The 27407-nt window shown below is 43.1% G+C and overlaps 1 protein-coding gene across 2 annotated transcripts in view; it reads left to right on the top strand.

The window, feature by feature from the left end:
* The first annotated feature begins 461 nt into the window (after window positions 1-461).
* The window catches only part of nnt (nicotinamide nucleotide transhydrogenase), a 68234-nt gene continuing 41288 nt past the window's right edge, over window positions 462-27407 (top strand). The window contains exons 1-10 of one of the 2 annotated variants that reach the window (XM_029691937.1): window positions 462-564; window positions 3510-3711; window positions 9826-10055; window positions 10190-10407; window positions 10909-11085; window positions 11908-12095; window positions 17314-17447; window positions 17708-17899; window positions 18179-18332; window positions 22588-22749. In XM_029691937.1, the coding sequence (XP_029547797.1) occupies window positions 3552-3711; window positions 9826-10055; window positions 10190-10407; window positions 10909-11085; window positions 11908-12095; window positions 17314-17447; window positions 17708-17899; window positions 18179-18332; window positions 22588-22749 (1615 nt within the window). In that variant the 5' untranslated portion in view covers window positions 462-564; window positions 3510-3551. Of the gene's footprint in view, window positions 565-3509; window positions 3712-9816; window positions 10056-10189; window positions 10408-10908; window positions 11086-11907; window positions 12096-17313; window positions 17448-17707; window positions 17900-18178; window positions 18333-22587; window positions 22750-27407 lie in introns of both variants that reach the window. The other variant, XM_029691936.1, reaches the window with a different exon arrangement.

Raw genomic sequence — 27407 nt, 5'->3', positions numbered from 1 at the left:
TTTCATGTCTCCCATTCAAATCGTAAATATCCACTCTTGCAGCCTCCACATGGGCAAATGACTGGCCCAGTTTGGAGGGCTTGGCCTACTTAAAAGTGTCCAACAGTACCATCTGCTGTAGACATTAACCTCTTACGCCAAACATCCACAGACGTCAGAAATACAAACGTCTATATTTTTGTATTATTATTTAATTACTCACTCTCAAGATAAGAAAGGCCACTATTTCATGTTATATGTTCATGCAACCATGATTTAATTGCTACATTATGTTCCCAATATGATTTTAAAAAAAAAGATAAACCCACAATTCAACGTGTTATTCTTGAGCGTCACTTTGACAAATAAGTATGGAGTAAATCCTTATATTGATCATTATGCTGACTACCTCAAATACGCTAAATGTCTATTCAAAATGATCTATTTCAATACCCTGGTAGGTAATATGCTGTACTGTTGTTGACTGTATGAAGTGGGCGGTACTGTCCAAATCATGTAATTTCTTCCGGTTGGAAAGACTTTTCGGCTTTGCTGTGGTTCACAAAATCAAGACAGTCTGCAAAGGTCAGTTGTTATTTAAAGAAAGCTTCTTTTATTTTTTTTAGACCTGTTGGTTTATTTTTTACACACAAACAGCTGTGTTGGGGAAAGTGAAAGACTTGATGGCCTCCAGTTTGATGCAAAAAGCTTAGTTATTGTTTGTTAGCATTCGCGTTAGCTCTGCTAGTTTTGCTGCCGAATCCTTTCATTCAAAAAAGGGAAGTGATGGTCGGCAACTGCTCTAAATCCGTTCTGAACAGATGGCTCTATATCTGTCCAGCTAATGCACAGTATTTTGAGGCGAAAACTACAAATAATGCCATGCATTTTACACAGAAAATAATAAGTATTTACTAACTATCATAAAGCAGATGGCAAAGTGGTGCTGTTGCAATGAATGAATACATTAATGAATGAATTTGATTCGGTTCGTCATTCGCTTTTGTTGGCTCGTGAGATGGCTCTGCACGTTTATATTGGCAATATAAACAAAAATAAATGCCGATTTAACATACATGTCAAAACTTTCAATCACATCAAAATAGACATGGGTAGTTAACGTTAGACCAAAGATATCTGGCTGGACTAGCTAGCTAGATAGCTGAACAACAATGGTCAGTAGACGGTTTTGGTTAATTAAGCCTGCCAGGCGAATCATATTGCTGACGTGGTATGTATTTCGGTAGCTAGCTAGAGTTTTTAAATTAAGCACGTTCATTTTAGGTATTCTGAAGACATGAGGTTGAATCTTAGTCTGCTTGATCAGCATATAGAGCAATAAATTATAGTTTAATCTGCAGGTAGCATGTCTGCCTTCATTCAGTAGCTAACTAGCTATGTAAGGACATAATTTGTAGCATTGGCAAATGCATTCCTCCTCCTAGCACTGAAACTGGTTGGTAAACGAGGCCTAATGAATTGTAAGCCTATGCAGTAAACGCACTAACTCTCAAGTTCATGGTTTCACAATATCTGACATTTACAGGGCATTCGGAAAGTATTCAGACCCCTTCATTTTTCCACATTTTGTAACATTGTTACAGCCTTATTCTAAAATGGATTAAATAAAACATTTCCCTCAATCTGCACACAATACCCCATCATGACAAAGCGAAAACACAGGTTTTTTGAAATTTTACAAAATGTGTGTGTATATCTATCAGATACCATATCTAAGTATTCAGACCCTTTGCTATGAGCATCGAAATTGAGCTCAACTGCATCCTGTTTCCATTGATCATCCTTGAGATGTTTGTACAACTTGATTGGAGTCCACCTGTGGTAAATTCAATTGATTGGACATGATTTGGAAAGGCACACACCTGTCTATATAAGGTCCCACAGTTGACAGTGCATGTCAGAGAAAAACCAAGCCATGACGTTGAAGGAATTGTCTGTAGACCTCCGAGACAGGGTTGTGTCGAGGCACAGATCTGGGGAAGGGTACCAAAACAGTTCTTCAGCATTGAAGGTCCCCAAGAACACAGTGGCCTCCATCATTCTTAAATGTAAGATGTTTGGAACCACCAAGACTTCCTAGAACTGGCTGCCCGGCCAAACTGAGCAATCAGGGGAGAAGGGCCTTGGTCAGGGAGGTGACCAAGAACCCGATGGTCACTCTGACAGAGATCTAGAGTTCCTTTGTGGAGATGGGAGAACCTTCCAGAAGTACAACTGTCTCTGCAGCACTCCACCTATCAGGCCTTTATGGTAGAGTGGCCAGACGAAAGCCGCTCCTCAGTAAAAGGCACATGACCGTCCGCTTGCAGTTTGCCAAAATGCACCTAAAGACTCTCAGACCATGAGAAACAAAATTCTCTGGTCTGATGTAACCAAGACTGAAAACTCTGGCCTGAATGCCAAGCGTCACGTCTGGAGGAAACCTGGCACCATCCCTATGGTGAAACATGGTGGTGGCAGCATCCTGCTGTGGGGATGTTTTTCAGCGGCAGGGACAGGGAGACTTGTCAGGATCAAGGCAAAGATGAACAGAGCACAGAGAAAGAGAAACTCTCCAAATACAGGTGTGCCAAGCTTGTAGCGTCATACCCAAGAAGACTCGATGCTGCCCAAGGTGCTTCAACAAAGTACTGAGTAAAGGGTCTGATTACTCCATAAATTAAAAAAAAAATTATGAACATATTCTACAGCTGTTATTGCTTTGTTATTATGGGGCATTGTGAATAGATTGAGGAAAAAAATACAATTTAATCAATTTTAGAATAAGGCTGTAATGTAACAATGTGGAAAAAGTCAAGGGGTCTGAATACTTTTTGAAAGCACTGTCTATTATATTGGATAGAAAGGCACTAAATATCTGGGATCATTATTATGAATGCCCATACAACTCTGCTGAGCTGACCCTGTTTTCTGTAATGGTGTAATATCTAATCGATACTGCCTGGAACCCCCTAGAGCCTGAACCACACGAGTCTTCCAGTCAAGAGGTTCACTTGTAACAGCTCTTATCTGGACACATCAGGCCTCTGAAGTGACTAAGCCAAACATATTACACACAGCTACACAGGGTCACCGGATGTTTGTGGACATTATATTTGGAATGTCCTTGACTGCATCCCCCTTACTTTACAGCTGGATCCCTGTCAATGTGAAAGCCTATTTGTTTTACTAATTGAACTGACGCATGCTGAAAACAGTTAAACGGGTATATTAGTGACGCTAGCAATGATTTACTTGCAGTATAAGGATAATTATTTTCCTGTTGCTGCATGATTTTAGGTTAAATGGGCATGTCTGTGTATAGCACACTGGGGCACATTCTTATTGCATTAACTACAGAGTCATGTGTGTAAAGATAGACCAGCCGAGGCAGTGGTATAGGGGCTTGTGTTTAGGAACAGAGTTCCTAGCCACGATAGGTCAGTCGGTTTCTCTACTGTTCACAGTTCACTCTCACCGTCTTGCCCCCCTCCTCTCTTTCCCATGTTGTGGTGTGTGTGTGTTTATAGGAGGGTCGATCCGGCTGCACAGCTCCTCCTTGTGTGTCTGCGATGGCGTCGAGCCTTCTGCGTGTGGTGGCTACCAGCTGCTCTGCTCCACTGTTCTGTGGGGTGGCCTGTATTCGGCTGCAGGCTAGTGTACGGTCAGTGAAGACGCCATGCCTGCGCTTCTTCAGGACTCAGCAAGCTCTCAACCGCTGCGCCAGTCCAGGTAACTAGCATAACTACTCTCCCTCCGACAGCACCCAGCACTATGCTACAGTAACCCAGGTAACAGCTTGAGCACAATAGCAATTACAATGCACATACACACCAATGTAAAACATAGGATTGCCTTCTCTTATGCTTAGTTGATCATTGATCAAAATGTTATACATAGATTTTGGACAAACATGTAGCCCATCATCCACAGTCACCTGCTTACTCAGCCAATGCATGTCTTGGTAGTTGTCCGGAGAGGAAGCATGGCAGGGGCCATTTCTTTTGCCGCCACCTCTTTTTTTGTCTTTGTTGCACACCAACCAAGGTCATATTATAGATACTACAGCGTACACTCACAGGTCTTCCTCTTCCCACCCCCTTCTTTCTTGGCTGTGTGCGGCCACCAAAACCGGCAACTACAGTTAGAAATGTAATGAGGTGTGTGTCTGTATAGCCAGAATCTGCTGGCTGTTTGCATGTTCCAGCTAGGGATCAGCGATATGGCCAAAATATCATATATATGGTATTTTTCAGATTTGACGGTATTTGGCTGTGTTTTATGTTTGATAATAATAAAAGTTCAACATTCTCTTTGAGTAGTGCGTGACCCTACAGTGGCAAAACATACAGTTGAAGTCGGACGTTTACATACACTTAGCTTGGAGTCATTAACTTGTTTTTCAACCACTCCACACATTTCTTGTTAACAAACTATAGTTTTGGCAAGTCGGTTAGGACATCTACTTTGTGCATGACACAAGTCATTTTTCCAACAATGGTTTACAGACAGATTATTTCACTTATAATTCACTGTACCACAATTCCAGTGGCAGAAGTTTCCATACACTAAGTTGACTGCCTTTAAACAGCTTGGAAAATTCCAGAAAATGATGTCATGGCTTTAGAAGCTTTTGATAGGCTAATTGACAGAATTTGAGTCAATTGGAGGTGTACCTGTGGGTGTTTTTCAAAGGCCTACCTTCAAACTCAGTGCCTCTTTGCTTGACATCATGTGAAAATCAAAAGAAATCAGTCAAGACGTCAGAAAGAAAATGGTGGACCTCCACAAGTCTGATTCATCTTTGGGAGCAATTTCCAAAGGCCTGAAGGTACCACGTTCATCTGTACAAACAATAGTACGCAAGTATAAACACCATGGGACCATGCAACCATCATACCTATCAGGAAGGAGACGCGTTCTGTCTCCTAGAGATTAATGTACTTTGGTGTGAAAAGTGCAAATCAATCCCAGAACAGCAGCAAAGGACCTTGTGAAGATGCTGGAGGAAACGGGTACAAAAGTATCTATATCCACAGTAAAACGAGTCCTATATCGATATAACCTGAAAGGCCGCTCAGCAAGGAAGAAGCCACTGCTCCAAAACCGCCATAAAAAAGCCAGACTGAACATGGGAACAAAGATAGTCGTTTTTGGTGAAATGTCCTCTGGTCTGATGAAACAAAAATATAATTGTTTGGCTATAATGACCATCATTAAGTTTGGAGGGAAAAGGGGGATGCTTGCAAGCTGAAGAACACCATCCCAACCGTGAAGCACGGGGGTGGCAGCATCATGTTGTGGCGGTGCTTGCTGCAGGAGGGACTGGTGCACTTCACAAAATAGATTGCATCATGAGGTAGGAAAATTATCTGGATATATTGAAGCAACATCTCAAGACATCAGTCAGGAAGGTAAAGCTTGGTCGCAAATGGGTCTTCCAAATGGACAATGACCCCAAGCATACTTGCAAAATGGCTTAAGGACAACAAAGTCAATGTATTGGATTGGCCATCACAAGGCCCTGACCTCAATCCTATAGAAAATTAGTCGGCAGAACTGCAAAAGCATGTGCGAGCAAGGAGGCCTGCTAACCTGACTCGGTTACACTAGCTCTGTCAGGAGGAATGTGCCAAAATTCAACCAACTTATTGTGGGAAGCTTGTGGAAGGCTACCCGAAATGTTTGACCCAAGTTAAACAATTTAAAGGCAATGCTACCAAAAACTAATTGAGTGTATGTAAACTTCTGACCCACTGGGAATGTGATGAAAGAAATAAAAGCTGAAACGACATTCATTCTCTCTACTATTATTCTGACATTTCACATTCTTAAAATAAAGTGGTGTTCTTAACTGACCTAAAATTGAGGATTTTTACTAGGATTAAATGTCAGGGATTGTGAAAACTGAGTTTGAATGTATTTGGCAAAGGTGTATGTAAACTTCCGACTTCAACTGTTCATTCTAAGTGATTTCAATGGGTCTTTCTCCATTCTGATTGTTTTATACTCTTCAATTCAATACATTTCTGCATTTCCTGCGCTCATTTGGGATAATTCCGATACTGCCATGTAGGGCTGCGCTATATAGGCAAAAAATCTAGGCCTTATTTTTAACCAAATGTTGCAATTGCGATTTGACTTGCTATTTAGATCAACATACTTGGGTGAACTGTCTGAATCATGGAAATGTGATGTTAATTCTATTTCTTTTGTTAGACTATAAATAATAGTGGGCACTTTGAATACAGCATTATTTGACATGACAACTAATGAAAATGCCAGGGAGGAGTTATTGTGACAGGGTAGGAACCAAAGTGATGGTCAGTGTTTCCTAGAGGGCCATATAATCTTTGGCTACATTAAATGTTTCTTCATGTAGCCAACATATTCATGCTTAGCCTATTCCTCTTTGATTTAGAAGATACTGTTGCACAAACAACATGCTGATTTAGGCTGTATTTGCTAGCTACTTTTGGCCTGACTCAGTACATTTATTAGCTCGCTAGCTAACTAGCGATTCGCCTTAGCTAATCTACCTTATTTACTTAAGTATTCAGACCCTTCGCTATGATATTTGAAATTGATTTAAGCTGCATCCTGTTAACATTGAAATGATTTGGAAGGGCAAACACGTGTCGATAAAAGGTCCCACAGTTGACAGTGCATGTCAGAGCCATGAGGTCGAAGGAATTGTCCGTAGAGCTACGAGACAGGATTGTGTCGAGGCACAGATCTGGGGAAGGGTACCAACAAATGTCTGCAGCATCGATGGTCCCAAAGAACACAGTGGCCTCCATCATTCTTAAACCAAAGAACCACCAAGACTCTTCAAGAGCGGGCTGCTCTGCCAAACTGAGCAATCGGGGGAGAAGGCCCTCACTCTGACAGGGCTCCATACTTACTTTGTTGAAATGGGTGAACCTTCCAGAACGACAGCCATCTCTGCAGCACCCCACCAATCAGGCCTTTATGATAGTGGCCAGATGGAATCCACTCCTCAGTAAAAGGCACATGACACCTAAAGGACTCAGGCCATGAGAAACAAGATTCTCTGGTCTGATGAAAACAAAACGCTGTGGGGATGTTTTTCAGCGGCAGGGACTGCGAGGCTAGTCCGGATAGATGTACGGAGAGGTCCTTGATGAAAACCTGCTTCAGAGCACTCAGGACGTCAGACAGGGGCAAAGGTTCACCTCCCAACAGTACAACGACCCTAAGCACACAGCCAAGACAACGCAGGAGTGGCTTCGGGACAAGTCTCAATGTTCTTGATTGGCCCAGCCAGAGCCCGGACTTGAACCCGATCGAACATCTCTAGAGACCTGAAAATAGCTGCGCAGTGCGCTCCCCATCCAACCTGACAGAGCTTGAGAGGATCTGCAGAGACGAATGGGAGAAACTCCCCAAATACAGGTGTGCCAAGCTTGTAGCATCATACCCAAGAAGACTTGAGGCTCTAACCGCTGCCAAAGGTGCTTCAACAAAGTACTGAGTAAAGGGTGTGAATGCGTATGTAAATGTGATATTTCAGTTAAAACATTTTTTAAATAAATTTGCTAACGTTTCTAAAATCCTGTTTTTGCTTTGTCATTATGGGGTATTGATGAGGGGGGGAACAATTGAATCCATTTTAGACTAAGGTTGTAACGTAACAAAATGTGGAAAAAGTAAAGGGGTCTGAATACTTTCCGAAAGCACTGTAGCTACTAGAGCTAATGCGTTAGTAACTCGTTACAATCACATAGTACAGTGTAGTCAGAAAGCAGTTTAGCAGTTACACCGGCAGGCCCCGGTGGCAATAAATTAATAAAACCAAAAGCTTAAATTGCCTTGAAATAGTTCCAGTTTTGGACAGCCTTAGCCAGCTAGCTAACATAGCATCCCTCTTTGTTTGAGCCGGGTGTTTGAGAAGGCTAAACTAGCTAATTACATTCAGCTAGCAGAGTGAATACAACCAAATATAGCTAGCCAGCTCTTGCCCTCTCGCTCGCTTTTCCTTCATTTTTGAAGAAATTAATTTGTTCAAAACTGTCTTTCTCTCACCACATTTTTATGCACTGCAGTGCTAGTTAACTGTAGCTTATGCTTTCAGTACTAGATTCATTTTCTGATCCTTTGATTGGATTGACATGTAAATTCCATGCTGCAAGAGCTCTGATAGGTTGGAGGACATCCTCCGGAAGTTGTCAATACTGTTTAAGACTGTGGAATGTACCCAGAGGACAGAAGTTAGCTGTCCTCCGACTACACCATGGTGCTACCCCTCAAAATGCTGTTGAGGCTACTGTAGACCTTCATTGCAAAACGGTGTGTTTTAATCAGTTATTTGGTGACGTGAATATATTTAGTATAGTTTTATCTAAAAATGAGAACTTTTTAAAATGTTTCATAATTTTTATAAAATTCACCTAGGATGGTCCTCCCCTTCCTCTTTGGAGGAGCCTCCATTGCATGCCTTAGTGATCCTGTATGTGTAATTATGCGCTGATGTGTTCGCAGCACTGCTTATATCTGATACTTCAATGCCTGATAGAGCTCCAAGTCAAGGTATGAATATGTGTACATTATCTATACTGGAATGCACATTACTGCCAGCTAATGGTCATTTGCTTTCAGAAGAACAATTAGAGCTAAAACTGCTGTTCTTGGGGTCAGTCTTGTGGTTCACTCTGATCTGGGTCAGTATAGGGTGGTGACAGCCAGACATTCCAATGCTGTTTATCTATAGACCAAGAGTGGAAATTTCCATAGGGGGCATGTGATCTTTCTTACAATGAAGGCAGAAGACACGTCACAGTAAACTCACTCTTGGTAGAATTGACATTGTAGCCTATAAAAAGGTGAAAATGTGTTTTTGACCAGTGCCCAATGAAGAGTATTATATATATATTTTTTGCCGTAAGCAATGGGTCTTTCTCCTTGAGTCATCCTTTAATGTTTTGCACTGATAGCAGAATGCATCTACCAGTATCCAAACATGGCCACACTGTTCAGATGAGCAGGAAGCTTATGTCTTATAAGGAGGATTTGTCACAGACAGTTGAGTGGTTTATTGTACACAGAAGTCTCAAAGGTCTCCAAAGTAGTGTAAAATGTCCCTCTGATTAGCAGCGATTGTTGTAAACTACTGTGCATCATATATCCTACCCCTCCCAATTCCACCTCATTCATGAGTGCAGAGTAACTGATAGGGCTGGGAATTGCCAGGGACCTCACTATACAATATTATCGTAATACTTAGGTGCCGATACGATATGTATTACGATTCTCACGATTCTATATGTATTGCAATTCGATTTTGTGATTTTATTGCTATTCGATATACCAAACATTTCTCACCATATGTCTGCTGCGGAGGGACAAGATGGAGCCATGAGAACGAGTTTTTGATCAGTCATGGAAATAAAAGTGCTGAATACAAATTGGCTCCCTAATTAAAAAGAAAAATGGACAACAAGCTAAGTTTTGGTGCGACGTTGTGAAAACTATACGATATATCATCAAATAATATCCCAATATGAAACTATGTATTCACTAGTAGTAGATATTTAGTTTTAAATGTGTCAACTGTTTTATGAATGTTGAATGCTGTACATAATACGTTTTGAAACCCAAGGCTCCAACTTGATATCATCTTCAGCAAATCGGTACATTTATTACAATACATGTCAACATATCAAAATGGCAACACAGCTTCTTAATATGGTATGTCTAGTTTTCCGAATTCGGATGTTTTTAAGATTTACCTAGTTTTCTTCAACAAATATCTTTGCAGATTACTCTTTGCTGAATGAATAAAACTTACCTTAGAATTGTGTTACTGTTCTGTTACTGTTCTTCCAGGTATTCCCTATAAGCAGCTGACGGTGGGTGTACCGAAGGAGATCTTCCAGAATGAGCGTCGTGTAGCTCTGTCCCCAGCCGGAGTGCAGGCCCTTATCAAACAGGGCTTTAACGTGGTGGTGGAGTCTGGGGCAGGAGAGCCCTCCAAGTTCCCTGATCAACACTACATCCAGGCTGGAGCCACCATCAAAGATGTCAAAGATGTCCTGGCCTCTGATGTGCTGGTCAAGGTAAGGGAAGAGGCTGTGTAAGTGATGAAAATAGGGTGGATAGTCATTCAACCCTCATTTGCTGCCATGGTAACTATTGTATTGCGCAAGGGATTTTACATCAAACGTCTCTATTGCTTGTCTCTGTCTCTCAGGTGCGTGCTCCCGTCTTCAACCCTGAGCTGGGAGCCCATGAGGTGGAGCTGATGAAGGAGGCAGCCACTCTGTTCAGCTTCATCTACCCGGCCCAGAACCCTGAGCTGATGGACATGCTGTCCCAGAGGAAGGCCACTGTGCTGGCCATGGACCAGGTGCCCCGCGTCACCATCGCACAGGGCTACGACGCTCTCAGCTCCATGGCTAACATTGCAGGGTGAGGACGGGACGGTATGGGTGGTGTGAGGGAGGGGAGGGTGGACTCCCAGAGCTGTGTCACTGGCCTTTTTTCTTGCTAATGTGCTTTATTTGTGTAGCTTATGATTACAAATGGCTAAATGGTGAGACAATGCTGGAAAACTAGAGAGACAAGTAAAAGCTGAATCTTCAAAGGTACAAGTTTATGTCCAAGACCAGTATTTTGAAATGCAACTAGAATGAACGAGCCTGTGTCTGAGGCAGTTTGTTTTAATGAGGGAGGTTGTCTTGTCAGTAAATGGAAAATATTTGCTTGTTGAATGCACTTCTCTTGGTCAGCTCACGACTGTCTGTCCAGCTGCATCATCTTGGCTCTGCTGTGTGTGTGTGTGTGTGTGTGTGTGTGTGTGTGTGTGTGTGGTCCACTTGGCAGAGTAAATTGCTTGTGATGTATTTGAGGCTGGGTAGACGTGCTCTGACAGTATTTGTAATTGGCCATTTTCTGTCCCTGTGTTTCTAGATACAAAGCTGTGGTGCTGGCAGCCAACAGCTTCGGGCGCTTCTTCACTGGACAGATCACTGCTGCTGGGAAGGTCCCACCTGCTAAGGTGCTGATCATTGGAGGAGGAGTAGCAGGTCTGGCTGCTGCTGGTACTGCCAGAGCCATGGGTGCTATCGTCAGGGGCTTTGACACTCGGTGAGTGGGACCACCCAACCCTGGATATTCAGTTATTACTTTACCAATGAAATCACTGGGATTCATTGGTTGGTTCATTATCACATTATAGAGCTGCCCCCATATTTGTTTTGAAAAAAATCAAATCCAATTTTATTTGTCACGTGCTTCGTAAACAACAGGTGTGGACTAACAGTGAAGTGCTTACTGACGGGTCCATCCCAACAATGCAGAGAGAAATAGAATAAATACACAACGAGTAACGATAACTTGGTTATATACACGTGGTACCAGGACCGAGTGCAGGGGTACATGTAGGGATAAAGTGACTAGGCAACAGGATAGATGATTAACAGCAGAGTCAAAGAGTTGGTATTTGAAGGGTCAATGCAGATAGTCCGGGAAGCTATTTGGTTAACTTTAACTATTTATGGCTTGGGGGTACAAGCTGTTTTTTTAAAACCCTGATAAAATGTTACAAATGATTTCTGACCACAGATGCCTTCACCTTTGCTTTTATTTCAACTAACTCACCCCAGATTGGCTGCTGTCTAACTCTTTAGTGGATTTGAAAGTGTGATGTTGCTAATTCTCCAGTTGGTGGTAGTAGCTGCATTACATATGACAATTTGCAGCTCATTGTCTTTAGAAAACTGCAGATTGCTTCCACTTACTTTAAAGGGTGGAATAATGGGTTAAAACACTTTCTTTACTGTTTTTACTGAATCATAGACATAGCCTAAGCTCCTGCAGTGATGCTGTTGAATGTATTAGGGGCTTTCATTAAGCGCCCCGTCCCTCTTGCCAGTGCCTTCCATGACATTCCCTGTGTTCCCTCCCCAGAGCGGCAGCCTTAGAGCAGTTCAAGTCTCTGGGGGCTGAGACTCTGGAGGTGGACATTAAGGAGGCCGGTGACGGCCAGGGCGGCTACGCCAAGGAGATGTCCAAGGAGTTCATCGAGGCTGAGATGAAGCTGTTTGCTAAGCAGTGTCTGGAAGTAGACATCCTCATCAGCACGGCTCTCATCCCCGGTTTGTACTGTGATCTAAGCAACCACACCTCACTACCCCTATCTATCCCCTCCCGCAAGGAGACGCCCCTCACTACCCCCATTTGTATTTATTTTTTTATTTCACCTTTATTTAACCAGGTAGGCTAGTTGAGAACAAGTTCTCATTTACCACTGCGACCTGGCCAAGATAAAGCAAAGCAGTGCGACACAAACAACACAGTGTAGTTACACATGGAATAAACAAGCGTACAGTCAATAACACAATAGAAAAAGGAAAGTCTATATACAGTGTGTGCAAATGGCGTGAGGAGGTAAGGCAATAAATAGGCCATAGTAGCAAGCAATTACAATTTAGCAAATTTAACACTGGAGTGATAGATGTGCAGATGATGATGTGCAAGTAGAAATACTGGTGTGCAAAAGAGCAGAAAAGTAAATAAAAACAATATGGGGATGAGGTAGGTAGATTGGATGGGCTATTTACAGATGGGCTATGTACAGCTGCAGCGATCGGTTAGCTGCTCAGATAGCTGATGTTTAAAGTTAGTGAGGGAAATATAAGTCTCCAGCTTAAGCGATTTTTGCAATTCGTTCAAGTCATTGGGAGCAGAGAACTGGAAGGAAAGGAGGCCAAAGGAGATGTTGGCTTTGGGGATGACCAGTGAGATATACCTGCTGGAACACATGCTATGGGTGGGTGTTGTTATCGTGACCAGTGAGCTGAGATAAGGCGGCGCTTTACCTAGCATAGACTTATAGATGACCTGGAGCCAGTGGGTCTGGGGACGAATATGTAGCGAGGGCCAGCCGACTAGAGCATACAGGTCGCAGTGGTGGGTGGTATATGGGGCTTTGGTGACAAAACGGATGGCACTGTGATAGACTGCATTCAATTTGCTGAGTAGAGTGTTGGAGGCTATTATGTAAATGACATCGCCGAAGTCGAGGATCGGTAGGGTAGTCAGTTTTACTAGGGTATCTTTGGCGGTGTGAGTGAAGGAGGCTTTGTTGCGAAATAGGAAGCCAACTCTAGATTTAATTTTGGATTGGAGATGCTTAATGTGAGCCTGGAAGGAGAGTTTACAGTCTAGCCAGACATCTATTTATAGTTGTCCACATATTCTAAGTCAGAACCATCCAGAGTAGTGATGTGTTGGTAGGACGGGTGGAGGCAGCGAACGGTTGAGAAGCATGCATTTCGTTTTACTAGTGTTTTAGAGCAGTTGGAGGCCACGGAAGGAGTGTTGTATGGCATTGAAGCTCGTTTGGAGGTTTGTTAACACAGTGTCCAAAGAAGGGCCAGATGTATACAGAATGGTGTCATCTGCATAGAGGTGGATCAGGGAATCACCCGCAGCAAGAGCGACATCGTTGATATATACAGAGAAAAGAGTCAGCCCGAGAATTGAACCCTGTGATATCTGCATAGAGACTGCCAGAAGTCCGGACAACAGGCCCTCCGATTTGACACAATGAACTCTGTCTGAGAAGTAGTTGGTGAACCAGTCGAGGCAGTCATTTGAGAAACTAAGGCTGTTGACTCTGCCGATAAGAATACGGTGATTGACAGAGTCGAAAGCCTTGGCCAGGTCAATGAAGACGACTGCACAGTACAATCTTTTATCAATGGCGGTTATGATATCGTTTAGTACCTTGAGCGTGGCTGAGGTGCACCCGTGACCAGCTTGGAAACCGGATTGCACAGCGGAGAAGGTACGGTGGGATTCGAAATAGTCAGTGATCTGTTTATTAACTTGGCTTTTGAAGACTTTAGAAAGGCAGGGCAGGATGGATATAGGTCTATAACAGTTTGGGTCTAGAGTGTCACTCCCTTTGAAGAGGGAGATGACCGCGGCAGCTTTCCAATCTTTAGGGATCTCGGACGATACGAAAGAGAGCTTGAACAGACTGGTAATAGGGGTTGCAACAATGGCGCGGATAATTTTAGAAAGCAAGGGTCCAGGTTGTCTAGCCCAGCTGATTTGTACGGGTCCAGGTTTTGCAGCTCTTTCAGAACATCTGCTATCTGGATTTGGGTGAAGGAGAAGCTGGGTAGGCTTGGGCAAGTATTTTGAGGGGTGCGGAGCTGTTGGCCGGGGTTGGGGTAGCCAGGAGGAAAGCATGGCTAGCCGTAGAGAAATGCTTCTTGAAATTCTCGATTATTGTGGATTTATCGGTGGTGACAGTGTTACCTAGCCTCTGCAATGGGAAGCTGTTAGGAGGTGCTCTTGTTCTCCATGGACTTTACAGTGTCCCAAAACATTTTGGAGTTTGAGCTACAGGATGCACATTTCTGTTTAAAAAAGCTAGCCTTTGCTTTCCTGACTGACTGCGTGTATTGGTTCCTGACTTCCATGAACAGTTGCCTATCGCGGGGACTATTCGATGCTATTGCAGTCCGACACAGGATGTTTTTGTGCTGGTCGAGGGCAGAGCTCTGGAGTGAACCAAGGGCTACATCTGTTCTCCCGCAGGGAGACGCCCCTCACTGCCCCTATCTATCCCCTCCCGCAGGGAGACGCCCCTCACTGCCCCTATCTATCCCCTCCCGCAGGGAGACGCCCCTCACTGCCCCTATCTATCCCCTCCCGCAGGGAGACGCCCCTCACTGCCCCTATCTATCCCCTCCCGCAGGGAGACGCCCCTCACTGCCCCTATCTATCCCCTCCCGCAGGGAGACGCCCCTCACTGCCCCTATCTATCCCCTCCCGCAGGGAGACGCCCCTCACTGCCCCTATCTATCCCCTCCCGCAGGGAGACGCCCCTCACTGCCCCTATCTATCCCCTCCCGCAGGGAGACGCCCCTCACTGCCCCTATCTATCCCCTCCCGCAGGGAGACGCCCCTCACTGCCCCTATCTATCCCCTCCCGCAGGGAGACGCCCCTCACAACACCTATCTCTTTGTCCTCTTAATCTACTGGCTTTACTTTCCCTTTACATCTTTAGCTGCACTGCAGTCCTCCTAGTCTGATCTGTTTGTGTTCTGGCCTACTCACACCATTGTCACCAAACAGTTTGGCTTCAGAGCAGGAGATCTGGCAACCAGGCTATTGTCACCCCTGATTTCACCTATTTGTTTTGTTCTACCTCAATCATGTATGAAATGCATGTGTTGCTATGGTCAGCTCTCATCTGTCCAATCCTCTCAGGCACTAAGCTGCTTTAAGACTCCATCAGCTCAGTTACCTAGTGTAGTGTTTAGGTCCTATCCATCTGGTTAACTCTGCCCCTCAAGGCTGGGTCGATATTATTCCGTTCCTGTAGCAGCCTATAACAGACCACAGAGACACCGTAGATATATTGCTACGCTCAAGTCAAGCTTTGTATACAGCACATTTCAGACATGGAATGCAACTCAATGTGCTTAAAAAAAACATGATACAAAAGAATAGCAATAAAAACTCAACGACTAAAAAGCACACAAGGAAAAGCAAAACTCTACATTCTCATCCCTTGTTTACATTGGTTGACGGCTGTGATAAGATATGCAGCCGTACAGTGCCTTGCAAAAGTATTCATCCCCCTTGCCGTTTTTTCATATTTTTGTTGCATTACAACCTGTAATTTAAATTGATTTTTATTTGGATTTCATGTGATGGACATACAAAAAATAGTCCTAAGTGTTGAAGTGAAATGAAAAAATACTTTTTTTAAAACAATGGAAAAGTGGTGTGTGCATATGTATTCACCCCCTTTGCTATGAAGCTCCTAAATAAGATCTGCTGCAACCAATTACCTTCAGAAGTCACATAATTAGATTGCTCACAGCTGGACTTTATTTGTGTCACATGATCTCAGTATATATACACCTGTTCCGAAAGGCCCCAGAGTCTGCAACACCACTATGCAAGGGGCACCACCAAGCAAGCGGCGCCATGAAGACCAAGGAGCTCTCCAAACAGGTCAGAGACAAAGTTGTGGAGATGTACAGATCAGGGTTGGGTTATAAAAAAATATCCAAAACTTTGAACATCCCACTGAGCACCACTTGAATCCATTATTAAAAAATGGAAAGAATATGGCACCACATCAAACCTGCCACGAGAGGGCCGTCCACTAAAACTCATGGACCAGGCAAGGAGGGAATTAATCAGAGATGCAACAAAGAGACCAAAGATAACCCTGAAGGAACTGCGAAGCTCCACAGTGGAGATTGGAGTATCTGTCCATAGGACCACTTTAAGCCGTACACTCCACAGAGCTGGGCTTTACAGAAGAGTGGCCAGAAAAAAGCCATTGCTTAAAGAAAAAAATAAGCCAACATGTTTAGTGTTTGCCAAAAGGCATGTGGGAGACTCCCCAAACATATGGAAGAAGGTACTCTGGTCAGATGAGACAAAATTGAGCTTTTGTGCCATTAAGGAAAACACTGTGTCTGACACAATCCCAACACCTCTCACCACCCAGAGAACACCATCCCTACAGTGAAGCATGGTGGTGGCAGCATCATGCCGTGGGGATGTTTTTCATCGGCAGGAACTGGGAAACTGGTCAGAATTGAAGGAATGATGGATGCCGCTAAATACAGGGAAATTATTGAGGGGGGGGGGGGTGAATAGTTATGCATGCTCAAGTTTTCAGTTTTTTTTTTTTTCTCGTTTGTTTCACAAAAATATTTTTGCATCTTCAAAGTGGTAGGCATATTGTGTAAATCAAATTATACAAACCCCCCAAAAATCATTTTCAATTCCAGGTTGTAAAATAGGAAAAATGCGAAGGGGGTGAATACTTTCGCAAGCCACAGTAGTTATGAATGACATTCTCCACTGACGTCATGTGGTTGAACTGGTGCCAAAGTCATTGATGTTGTGTAATGGTCCCAGCCCTAGGACATGTTGTCCTGTCCCCTATACTAATGCTACTGTCCTGTTGGTTGGAAAGACCGACTCCTTTTGTCTGGTTGACACCAGCCTACCCTAGCCTGATCAGTACTGATGTCTTCTGTTCTGACCAGTTCAACGTGATTTTGAAAGCGTTTCTCTGTGTTCTCATGAGATCTGTTTACTTGAAAGCTAGTGTAAACATCAGAAGAGACCTGAAAACATTGCCTAGCGTAAACCGAGAACAACAAACTGCAATTTGTTTATTTTCCAGGGTTAGATTCATTGTCTTTTAAATCCATATTTGACGACTTTGTTGTACAGAAGGCTGAATAGAGGTCAGCTGCTGATAGAGCACCCTGCTGGTACTGCAGACAAGACACCTTTGTCACCATGGTGATGTGTCCTGTCGCCAGGTCGCAAGGCTCCCATCCTGATCACCAAGGATATGGTGGAGAGCATGAAGGATGGCTCTGTGGTGGTGGACCTGGCTGCTGAGGCTGGAGGAAACATCGAGACCACGGTGCCTGGAGAACTGTCTGTACACAAGGTCAGATGGGCCTGTCCACAGTCGCTTATTATTATTACCTTCAATTTCATTATCACTGTTTTCCCTTGTGATGTTGTGGTGAACCGGCTCCTTATTGTCAGTCATTTTGTTAGCTTCTGTGTTTGGTTTTCCTAGCACTGAAATCATACCACCAGGTCACCTTGTTGCAGTATTGTAATTCAGTCCCATTTTAACCGGTCAAAGTGAGAATGCACAATTTGTCTTTCAATAAAATAATTGGTTATGTGATTTGTTCTTAGGGTGTGACCCACATTGGCTTCACCGACCTTCCCAGCCGCCTGCCCACCCAGTCCAGCACCCTGTACTCAAACAACCTGACCAAACTCATCCGTGCCATCAGCCCTTCTACTGAGAACTTCAACTATGAGGTCAAGGAGAAGTTTAACTACGGCACCATGGACCATGTCATCAGAGGATCTGTTGTCATGCAGGTGAATCATCTGCGTTAAATGGGTTTGGTTTCCTTGGTTATCTGTTTTTAGCACAAGGGAAGACTGGTTAATTAGATCATGGTGACGCTATACTCTCTAGTTCTACAGTTAACAAATTAAAATAGTCTTTGTTGATTGGTTTGTTTGGTAATAGTGATAATGAAGTGTTTTGATAGTGTTTGGTGAAAATGAAACTTTGATCTCAAATGTACATCCATACATGGTTGACTTTTGTTTGTTTGGCGTTCTCTATGATTTCCACCTTTCTATCTGGTGCAGAATGGAACCAACCTCTTCCCAGCTCCTCTGCCCGATAACATCCCAGTGGCAGCCCCTCCCAAACCCAAGAGCAAGCAGGAGCTGGCTAAGGAGAAGGCTGCTGCCGTGTCCCCCTTCAAGGCTACCCTGACCACCGCTGGCATGTACACTGGAGGTGAGACACCATTACTGACTGCCTAGACACTTCATTCATTTATACTTACAGTGCCTTTTAGAAAGTATTCACACCCCTTGAATTGTTTCACATTTTGTTGTGTTACAGCATGCATTTAAAATGAATAACATTTAGATTTTTTGGTCACTGGCCTACACACAATAACCAATAATGTCAAAGTGGGATTATGTTTTTCAAAATGTTTACAAATGAAAGGCTGAAATGTCTTGAGTCAGTAAGTATCAATACATTTTGTTAGGGCAAGCCTAAATAAGTTCAGGAGTTAAGAAAATGTTAAGTCACACAATAAGTTACATGGACTCAATAATAGTGTTGAACACATATTTTAGAATGACTACCTATCCTCTGTACCCCACACATACAATTATCTGTAAGGTCTCTGTCGTGCATTGAGTTTCAAACACAGATTCCAACACAAACATCAGGGAGGTTTTCTAATGCCTCGCAAAGAAGGGCACCTATTGGTAGATGGGTAAAAATAATAAAAAGCACACATTGAATATCTGTTTGAGCATGTTGAAGTTATTAATTAAACTTTGTATAGTGTATCAATATACCCAGTCACTACAAAGATGCAAGCATCCTTACTAACTCAGTTGCCGGAGAGGAAGGAAACCGCTCAGGGATTTAACCATTAGGCCAATGTAATGGTGACTTTAAAGCGGTTAGAGTTTGATGGCTGTGATAGTAAACTGTAGTTACTCCACAATACTAAGCTAACAGAGTGAAAATAAGGAAGCCTGTACAGAATACAAATATACTACTCAAAAAAATTAAGGGAACACTTAAACAACACATCCTAGATCTGAATGAAAGAAATAATCTTATTAAATACTTTTTTCTTTACATAGTTGAATGTGCTGACAACAAAATCACACAAAAATAATCAATGGAAATCCAATGTATCAACCCATGGAGGTCTGGATTTGGAGTCACACTCAAAATTAAAGTGGAAAACCACACTACAGGCTGATCCAACTTTGATGTAATGTCCTTAAAACAAGTCAAAATGAGGCTCAGTAGTGTGTGTGTGGCCTCCACGTGCCTGTATGACCTCCCTACAACGCCTGAGCATGCTCCTGATGAGGTGGCGGATGGTCTCCTGAGGGATCTCCTCCCAGACCTGGACTAAACATCCGCCAACTCCTGGACAGTCTGTGGTGCAACGTGGCGTTGGTGGATGGAGCGAGACATGATGTCCCAGATGTGCTCAATTGGATTCAGGTCTGGGGAACGGGCGGGCCAGTCCATAGCATCAATGCCTTCCTCTTGCAGGAACTGCTGACACGCTCCAGCCACATGAGGTCTAGCATTGTCTTGCATTAGGAGGAACCCAGGGCCAACCGCACCAGCATATGGTCTCACAAGGGGTCTGAGGATCTCATCTCGGTACCTAATGGCAGTCAGGCTACCTCTGGCGAGCACATGGAGGGCTGTGCGGCCCCCCAAAGAAATGCCACCCCACACCATGACTGACCCACCGCCAAACCGGTCATGCTGGAGGATGTTGCAGGCAGCAGAACGTTCTCCACGGCGTCTCCAGACTCTGTCACGTCTGTCACATGTGCTCAGTGTGAACCTGCTTTCATCTGTGAAGAGCACAGGGCGCCAGTGGCGAATTTGCCAATCTTGGTGTTCTCTGGCAAATGCCAAACGTCCTGCACGATGTTGGGCTGTAAGCACAACCCCCACCTGTGGACGTTGGGCCCTCATACCACCCTCATGGAGTCTGTTTCTGACCGTTTGAGCAGACACATGCACATTTGTGGCCTGCTGGAGGTCATTTTGCAGGGCTCTGGCAGTGCTTCTCCTGCTCCTCCTTGCACAAAGGCAGAGGTAGCGGTCCTGCTGCTGGGTTGTTGCCCTCCTACGGCCTCCTCCACGTCTCCTGATGTACTGGCCTGTCTCCTGGTAGCGCCTCCATGCTCTGGACACTACGCTGACAGACACAGCAAACCTTCTTGCCACAGCTCGCATTGATGTGCCATCCTGGATGAGCTGCACTACCTGAGCCACTTGTGTGGGTTGTAGACTCCGTCTCATTCTACCACTAGAGTGAAAGCACCGCCAGCATTCAAAAGTGACCAAAACATCAGCCAGGACGCATAGGAACTGAGAAGTGGTCTGTGGTCCCCACCTGCAGAACCACTCCTTTATTGGGGGTGTCTTGCTAATTGCCTATTATTTCCACCTGTTGTCTATTCCATTTGCACAACAGCATGTGAAATGTATTGTCAATCAGTGTTGCTTCCTAAGTGGACAGTTTGATTTCACAGAAGTGTGATTGACTTGGAGTTACATTGTGTTGTTTAAGTGTTCCCTTTATTTTTTTGAGCAGTGTATATTCCAAAACATGCATCCTGTTTGGCACTAAAGCCACTAAAGTAATACTGCAAAAAAAAAAGAAAGGTAATGGAGCAAAGCACAGGCAAAATGCTAGAGGAAAACCTGGTTGTCTGCTTTCCACCAGACACCAGGAGATTAATTCACCTTTAAAACAGGACAATAACCTTAATACACAAGGCCAATTCTACACTGGAATTGCTTACCAAGACGACAGTGAATGTTCCTTAGTGGCCGAGTTACAGATTTGACTTAAATCTGCTTGAACATCTATGGCAAAACTTGAAAATGGTTGTCTAGCAATGATCAACAACCAATTTGACAGAGCTTGAAGAATTTTGAAAATAATAATGGGAAAATATTGTACAATCCAAGGGTGCAAAGCTCTTAGACTTACCCAGAAAGACTCACAGCTGTAATCGCTGCCAACGATGTATTGACTCAGGGATGTGAATACTTATGTAAATTAAGTCAGTCGTTTACTTAATTATAATGTAAGGGGATTAAAATGGCTGACATCGCAGAAAGCAGAGTATGCAGAACAACCCTGGCTGTCAGGATAATGGCCCCTAAACTGAGCCGTGTCATGAGTCTCTCTGAGCTCCTATGGTGGTCTCGCTCTCCTCACCCCGACCTGGGTTAACAGGACTATGGCGGGGGGTTAAAAGCAGCCTGTTAATGTTTTATTACCACATTCATTACATTATGTTCTCTACTCTCTCACACACACACACACACACACACACACACACACACACACACACACACACACACACACACAAGCCTTCTGCATATCTGACTTATGTGGGAAAGGTGAGCTGTGACCCCATTCTGAGAGCAGCAACAGTCGTGATCAGACATAAAAGCTACTCTGAACAGATTATTTCTATTGGTTGCAGACGAGGCAGGCAGTAACTGTTGTCTCTGTTCTGTTCTGGAATCACATCAAAGAGATCCAGAGAACACGTCTTCTTTCCCCAACAGTCAGATAAATTAGCCACAAACTGGGTTTACACGTAAATAAACACCCTGAGATTAACAAACGGGCACATTCATCTTCCTGTTCTTTCTTGAGTGAGTTTGCTCCGTATCTCCCTGCTGATGCCAAGGAAGGTGCTGCTGGACCATCGTGATGTCCTGACCACCAGATCAGCCATGCGAGAAGCCAGAGGAGGAGGAGAGCCCCTTTTGAAATTAGGATTGGTCACCTAATTAGAGCTCAACCTAACATGTCGGCTCCCTCCCTCCCTCTCAACCCTAACCAGCCCAAACCACCACCAGCAGGCCATTAGTGCCAGGAAACTGGGACTAATAAAATGTGGGATGTTGAGCCCTCCCTCCCCATGCTGTGTCTGTCTGAAGTAGTGCTGTAGCTGTTTCCCACAGACACTTGCTCTGGTTGTGGCAACTGGAGACAGCAGGCCTGTAAACCCCGTTCGCACGTTCCCCCAAACAGCTCGTTCTAGGTTGGCTGTGGTCGGCGCGTCGTGTACCACCACCATACTTGGTTTGCTGTCTGTAATTGCGCCTAGATAAATTGCTAACGGCAATGTGTCTGTCTCTTGTCCTCACTTAAGAAAATTAGTAGACATTAGAAAGAGTCAGCATTTCTACTCTATGTCTAGTGTGCCTCATATGACATGGCCTAATTCAATTCAACACCTTTTGACGATCAATTCTTATGTATTATTATATATATATATATATATATATATATATATATATATATATATATATATATATATATATATATATATATATATATATATATATATTATTTTTTTGTTGCTTGCATTTGAATTGTTGAAAAGCCCTTAGCTATATTACATATGGACATTAGATATGTAGCATAGGCTAGTGTTGTTATTTATTAACCCTTTACCCCTCTCAGGTCTTGGCACCATGTTAGGCCTGGGCCTAGCTGCGCCCAATGCAGCCTTCACTCAGATGGTGACCATCTTCGGCCTGGCTACCATTGTGGGCTACCACACGGTGTGGGGGGTGAGCCCAGCCCTTCACTCCCCACTCATGTCCGTCACCAACGCCATCTCTGGTGAGTGTTTATGAAGACTCCTATTAATGAAATGGACACAGTGCAAAGAGGACTACATTTTACATTTAGATTTTAGTCATCTAGCCAGAGCGACTTACAGTTAGGGCATTAATCTTCAGATGGCTAGGTGGGACAACAACACATCTGTCATATAACACATTTTTCCTCCAAGTAGCTATCAGCAAAGTCAGTGCTAGTAGAAAAAAAGTATAAATAAATATGAAAGTTGGGTGTGAGTGTTAGTTCACGAAAGGCAAGACTAAACATAGGCAAGTCATTATTTTAGTAAATTTAGAAATGTATTTATAGATATGAAGGGAGGTAAACCAACTGAAAATGCATATATGCCTACATTACATCACTTGGGATTTGGCTTCAAATGAGAATAAATCCAGTTTTTAAACTCGGATGTTATTAATTTGATTTACTAGTCCATAAAAAGCATGCTGTCCAGAGGAGATTCCTTTACAGACGTGGAGGTTAAATCTCCCTCTACCTCCACACCTGCAGGTCCTCTCTTCTCAGTGATGAGTAAGACCTGGAGGGAACAGGAAATGATTCATGATCCTTGTAGTCTGGATCATTTAAAACGCTTCTACTCCAGAGTTGAGATCCACTTCAAGCAACTAAAAGCATAGGTCTCAGGTTCCACTCTGAATATAGGCTAATAAATTATAGATTAATCTGTGATTGAATATTTCTTTGTCTGCAAATAAAATAGAAACTGATTATTAGGCTGATAAAATGCTAACTCAATGCTTTGATAATGCTGACAAGACATTTGAGCATTACTCTGTCCTAGATGAAGAAGACATTAATTTGCATACTGATGTCTGTGGCGTTATTCAGGATGCTGTAACCGAAAAACTAACCGTAACCGAAAAACTACTGGCATTTGGAAAGTTTGAGATGAGGGAGAAAGTGTGGTGGGACAAGTATTAGCATTGTTAATCTTCCTAGGGATAGTCCCCTTTTTTTTCAATTTTCGCCTAAATGACATTCCCAAATCTAACTGCCTGTAGCAAGGATATGCATATTCTTGGTACCATTTGAAAGGAAACACTTTGAAGTTTGTGGAAATGTGAATTGAATGTAGTAGAATATAACACAATAGATTTGGTTGAAGAAAAAACAAAGAAAAAACCAACCCGTCTTTTTCTACCACCATCATTGAAATGCAAGTATGGTCATAGTTATAGCCATCACTCTGGTTGTAATTCTGATAGTGTCCACAAGATGGCAGCAGTGTATGTGCAAAGTTTGATGGATAACTTGAAAAATTTGTGAACAACAAGACTTTTAGTATGAAGTCCCCAGGTACATTTGTGCAAATCGTGACGGAGACATTCATATTCCGTTTTTCTGCAAGAATATCGTCAAATCTGTATACTTGGACTTTGATTTAGCTTTCCAAGTATTAGTAGCCATGTTATAAGTTCAACATTTGCAAAACAACCAGTTTTCATAACTTCAGAACTCTGATTATCCTTATGTTTTCCAAACTGAAAATGCATGCTGTTGTACAAGGTTAGTAGCTACATTTGACTACATATACATAGTTTCCGGATACTCCCGTAAAGCCCAGCTCATTGGCTATCTAGCTAGCTTTGTTTGACCTCGATTTGATGCTTATTTGACAAAGATAGTCGTTCAAGTGATGGCCGCCCGCGTCATCGGCGTGCCATGAAGGCGTCGCTCTCTGACCAAATAAGTCATGTTACCTTCTAGGTTCTCTGAGGAATAGATATGAACGTGATTTGACTCGTTGAAACAACGTTTAGGGTGAGATTTTCAGATTCCTTTCTTTGCAAATTGAACGAGTACAAAATCGGTCGTGCATGCTATATGGATCTTTTTAGGATATGAAAAAAGGATTTTATCTAACAAAACAACACTTCATGTTATCTCTGGAACCCTTTGGATGATAAATTAGAGCAAGATTTCAGGATGTAAGTACACATTTCACCTTCAGAGGTGGATTTATTAAACCTATCACGAAAAAAAGTGTTTTGTTAGGAACTCTCAAGCAATAGCATGGCATTTTTTCGCAGTAATAACTACTGTAAACTGGACAGTGCAGTTATATTAACAAGAATTTAAACTTTCAGCCAATATAAGACACATATGTACCGACATTTGTTGTTTCTCTAAAATTTGCAGATGAGCTAACATTAGTAACCTAACCAATTTGCTATAGTATTAACTGATATAAGACTCCTTACCGTCGTATACCAGTTAATGTGTGAAATGTTAACTAGCTTACGAACTAACCACTATCTGTTAACTAATGTTTTTCCTCTACAGTATGTGGTTCATTTTCAGAATTGTTAAACAAGTTAAACAAGTGGATTCAGGGATCAAGTGTAGCTGGAGCTGGGCCTGGCTTATAGACGTGAAAGGAACACAACACACTTTCCCTCTTTCTCACTTTTGCTGGCACATTGTAGAACCGATGTTCACAGGCAGAAAGTGGACAATGTAATAATGTGCAGTGTAGCCCAAAGATATTGTTTTTGTTGTGTTGAACTTGACAGTAACACATTTTTTTTTTACTCTGTGAAAGTTATTTTTGCACACATGTAGTCTTGTGCACTTGATCGATGTCTATAGTGGCCACTATATAATAGTGCAAAAATAGAATGAAACAAACAGACATTTTATTTCTACTTTAAGATGTTTTTCCTCAAGTGCAATATTTATGTGTGGTCACAAGCTTTCTATTATGAAGTCTATCATGGCTAACTGCAATATTAGTGTATTGTTTTTTTCTCAAGACTTGAGTGTCATTTTGCAGTAAAGTCTAGGCTACAAATAACATTGGATTGCTTTCTTTACATTTTTTACATGAGTTAGGTTCACATGAAGCACTTATTTTACACACAGAGACTGATCATGTAGATCCTATTCTTTGTTGTTTAATTAGTTAACCTGCATTTTCCCCTAGCAGGGATTTCAGTGCAAACCCCCAAAGGTGACACTTTTTGGGCCTTCCCCAGTTTGCATCCCTGGTTATTAGTTGTCCCTCACCCTCTTTCTCACCCTCCACAACTACTTCATTAACATGAGAGGGGGTGTGTGTGTGTGTGTGTGTGTGTGTGTGTGTGTGTGTGTGTGTGTGTGTCCCCGCTCACAGCATGTTGATTGTTCTTGACACGGGCAGAAGTGACAAGCTGGCTGTGGTATCTGGTACTTCGTTAAGCATTTCCTGGTCCTTCCCTTCGGCGGTAGGACAGTCGGTCACGACCGGGGTCTGGGTCCAGGAACCAGGAAAGACTTGGTTGTTAATGAGCCCATGGTGGACCAACATTAAAGCCCCCTTCATGTCGCCACAGATGCCAACTTCAGAGAAGGCGTGATGGCGGCATCCAATGTAGCAATTATCTCCCTGGACCTACTGCACAGTTCCTGTCGACTGCTTTATTAGGCCACACTCTACATGTTATTGCTGGGAATTACCAGGGATCTCACGATAGTCTTTTTTTATTTTATTTCACCTTTATTTAACCAGGTAGTCCAGTTGAGAACATGTTCTCATTTACAACTGCCAAGATAAAGCAAAGCAGTGCGTCCAAAAATAACAACACAGAGTTACACATAAAGAAACGTACAGTCAATAACACAATAGAAAAATCAATGTACAGTGTGTGCAAATGTAGGGAGGTAGGCAATAAATAGGCCATAGAGGCAAAATAATTACAATTTAGCATTAACACTGGAGTGATAGATGTGCAGATGATGATGTGCAAGTAGAGATACCGGGGTGAAAAAGAGCAAGAGGATAAGTAACAATATGGGGATGAGGTAGTTGGGTGTGCTCTTTACAGATTGGCTGTGTACAGGTACAATGATCGGTAAGCTGCTCTGACAGCTGGTGCTTAAAGTTAGAGGGAGATATAAGACTCCAGCTTCAGTGATTTTTGCAATTCGTTCCAGTCATTGGCAGCAGAGAACTGGAAGGAAAGGCAGCCAAAGTAAGTGTGGGCTTTGGGGATGACCAGTGAAATATACCTGCTGGAGCGCGTGCTATGGGTGGGTGTTGCTATGGTCACCAGTGAGCTAAGGCGGGGCTTTACTTAGCAAAGACTTATAGATGACCTGGAGCAAGTGGGCTTCGTGACGAATATGAAGCGAGGGCCAGCCAATGAGAGCATAAAGGTCGCAGTGGTGGGTAGTATATGGGGCTTTGGTGACAAAACGGATGGCACTGTAATAGACTACATCCAGTTTGCTGAGTAGAGTGTTGGAGGCTATTTTGTAAATGACATCGTCGAAGTCAAGGATCGGTAGGATAGTCAGTTTTACGAGGGTATGTTTGGCAGCATGAGTGAAGGAGGCTTTGTTGCGAAATAGGAAGCCGATTCTAGATTTAATTTTGGATTGGAGATGCTTAATGTGAGCATGGAAGGAGAGATTGCAGTCTAACCAGACACCTAGGGATTTGTAGTTGTCCACAAATTTTAAGTCAGAACCATCCAGAGTAGTGATGCTGGACGGGTGGGTAGGTGCGGGCAGCAATCGGTTGAAGAGCATGCACTTAGTTTTACTAGCATTTAAAAGCAGTTGGAGGCCACGGAAGGAGTGTTGTATGGCATTGAAGCTCGTTTGGAGGTTTGTTAGCACAGTGTCCAGAGAAGGGCCAGATGTATACAGAATGGTGT

Source organism: Salmo trutta, chromosome 15 (assembly GCF_901001165.1).
Source record: "Salmo trutta chromosome 15, fSalTru1.1, whole genome shotgun sequence".
Taxonomy (NCBI): domain Eukaryota; kingdom Metazoa; phylum Chordata; class Actinopteri; order Salmoniformes; family Salmonidae; genus Salmo; species Salmo trutta.
The sequence above is the reverse complement of the archived record's forward strand: the minus strand, read 5'-3'. Positions and strand labels throughout refer to the sequence as shown.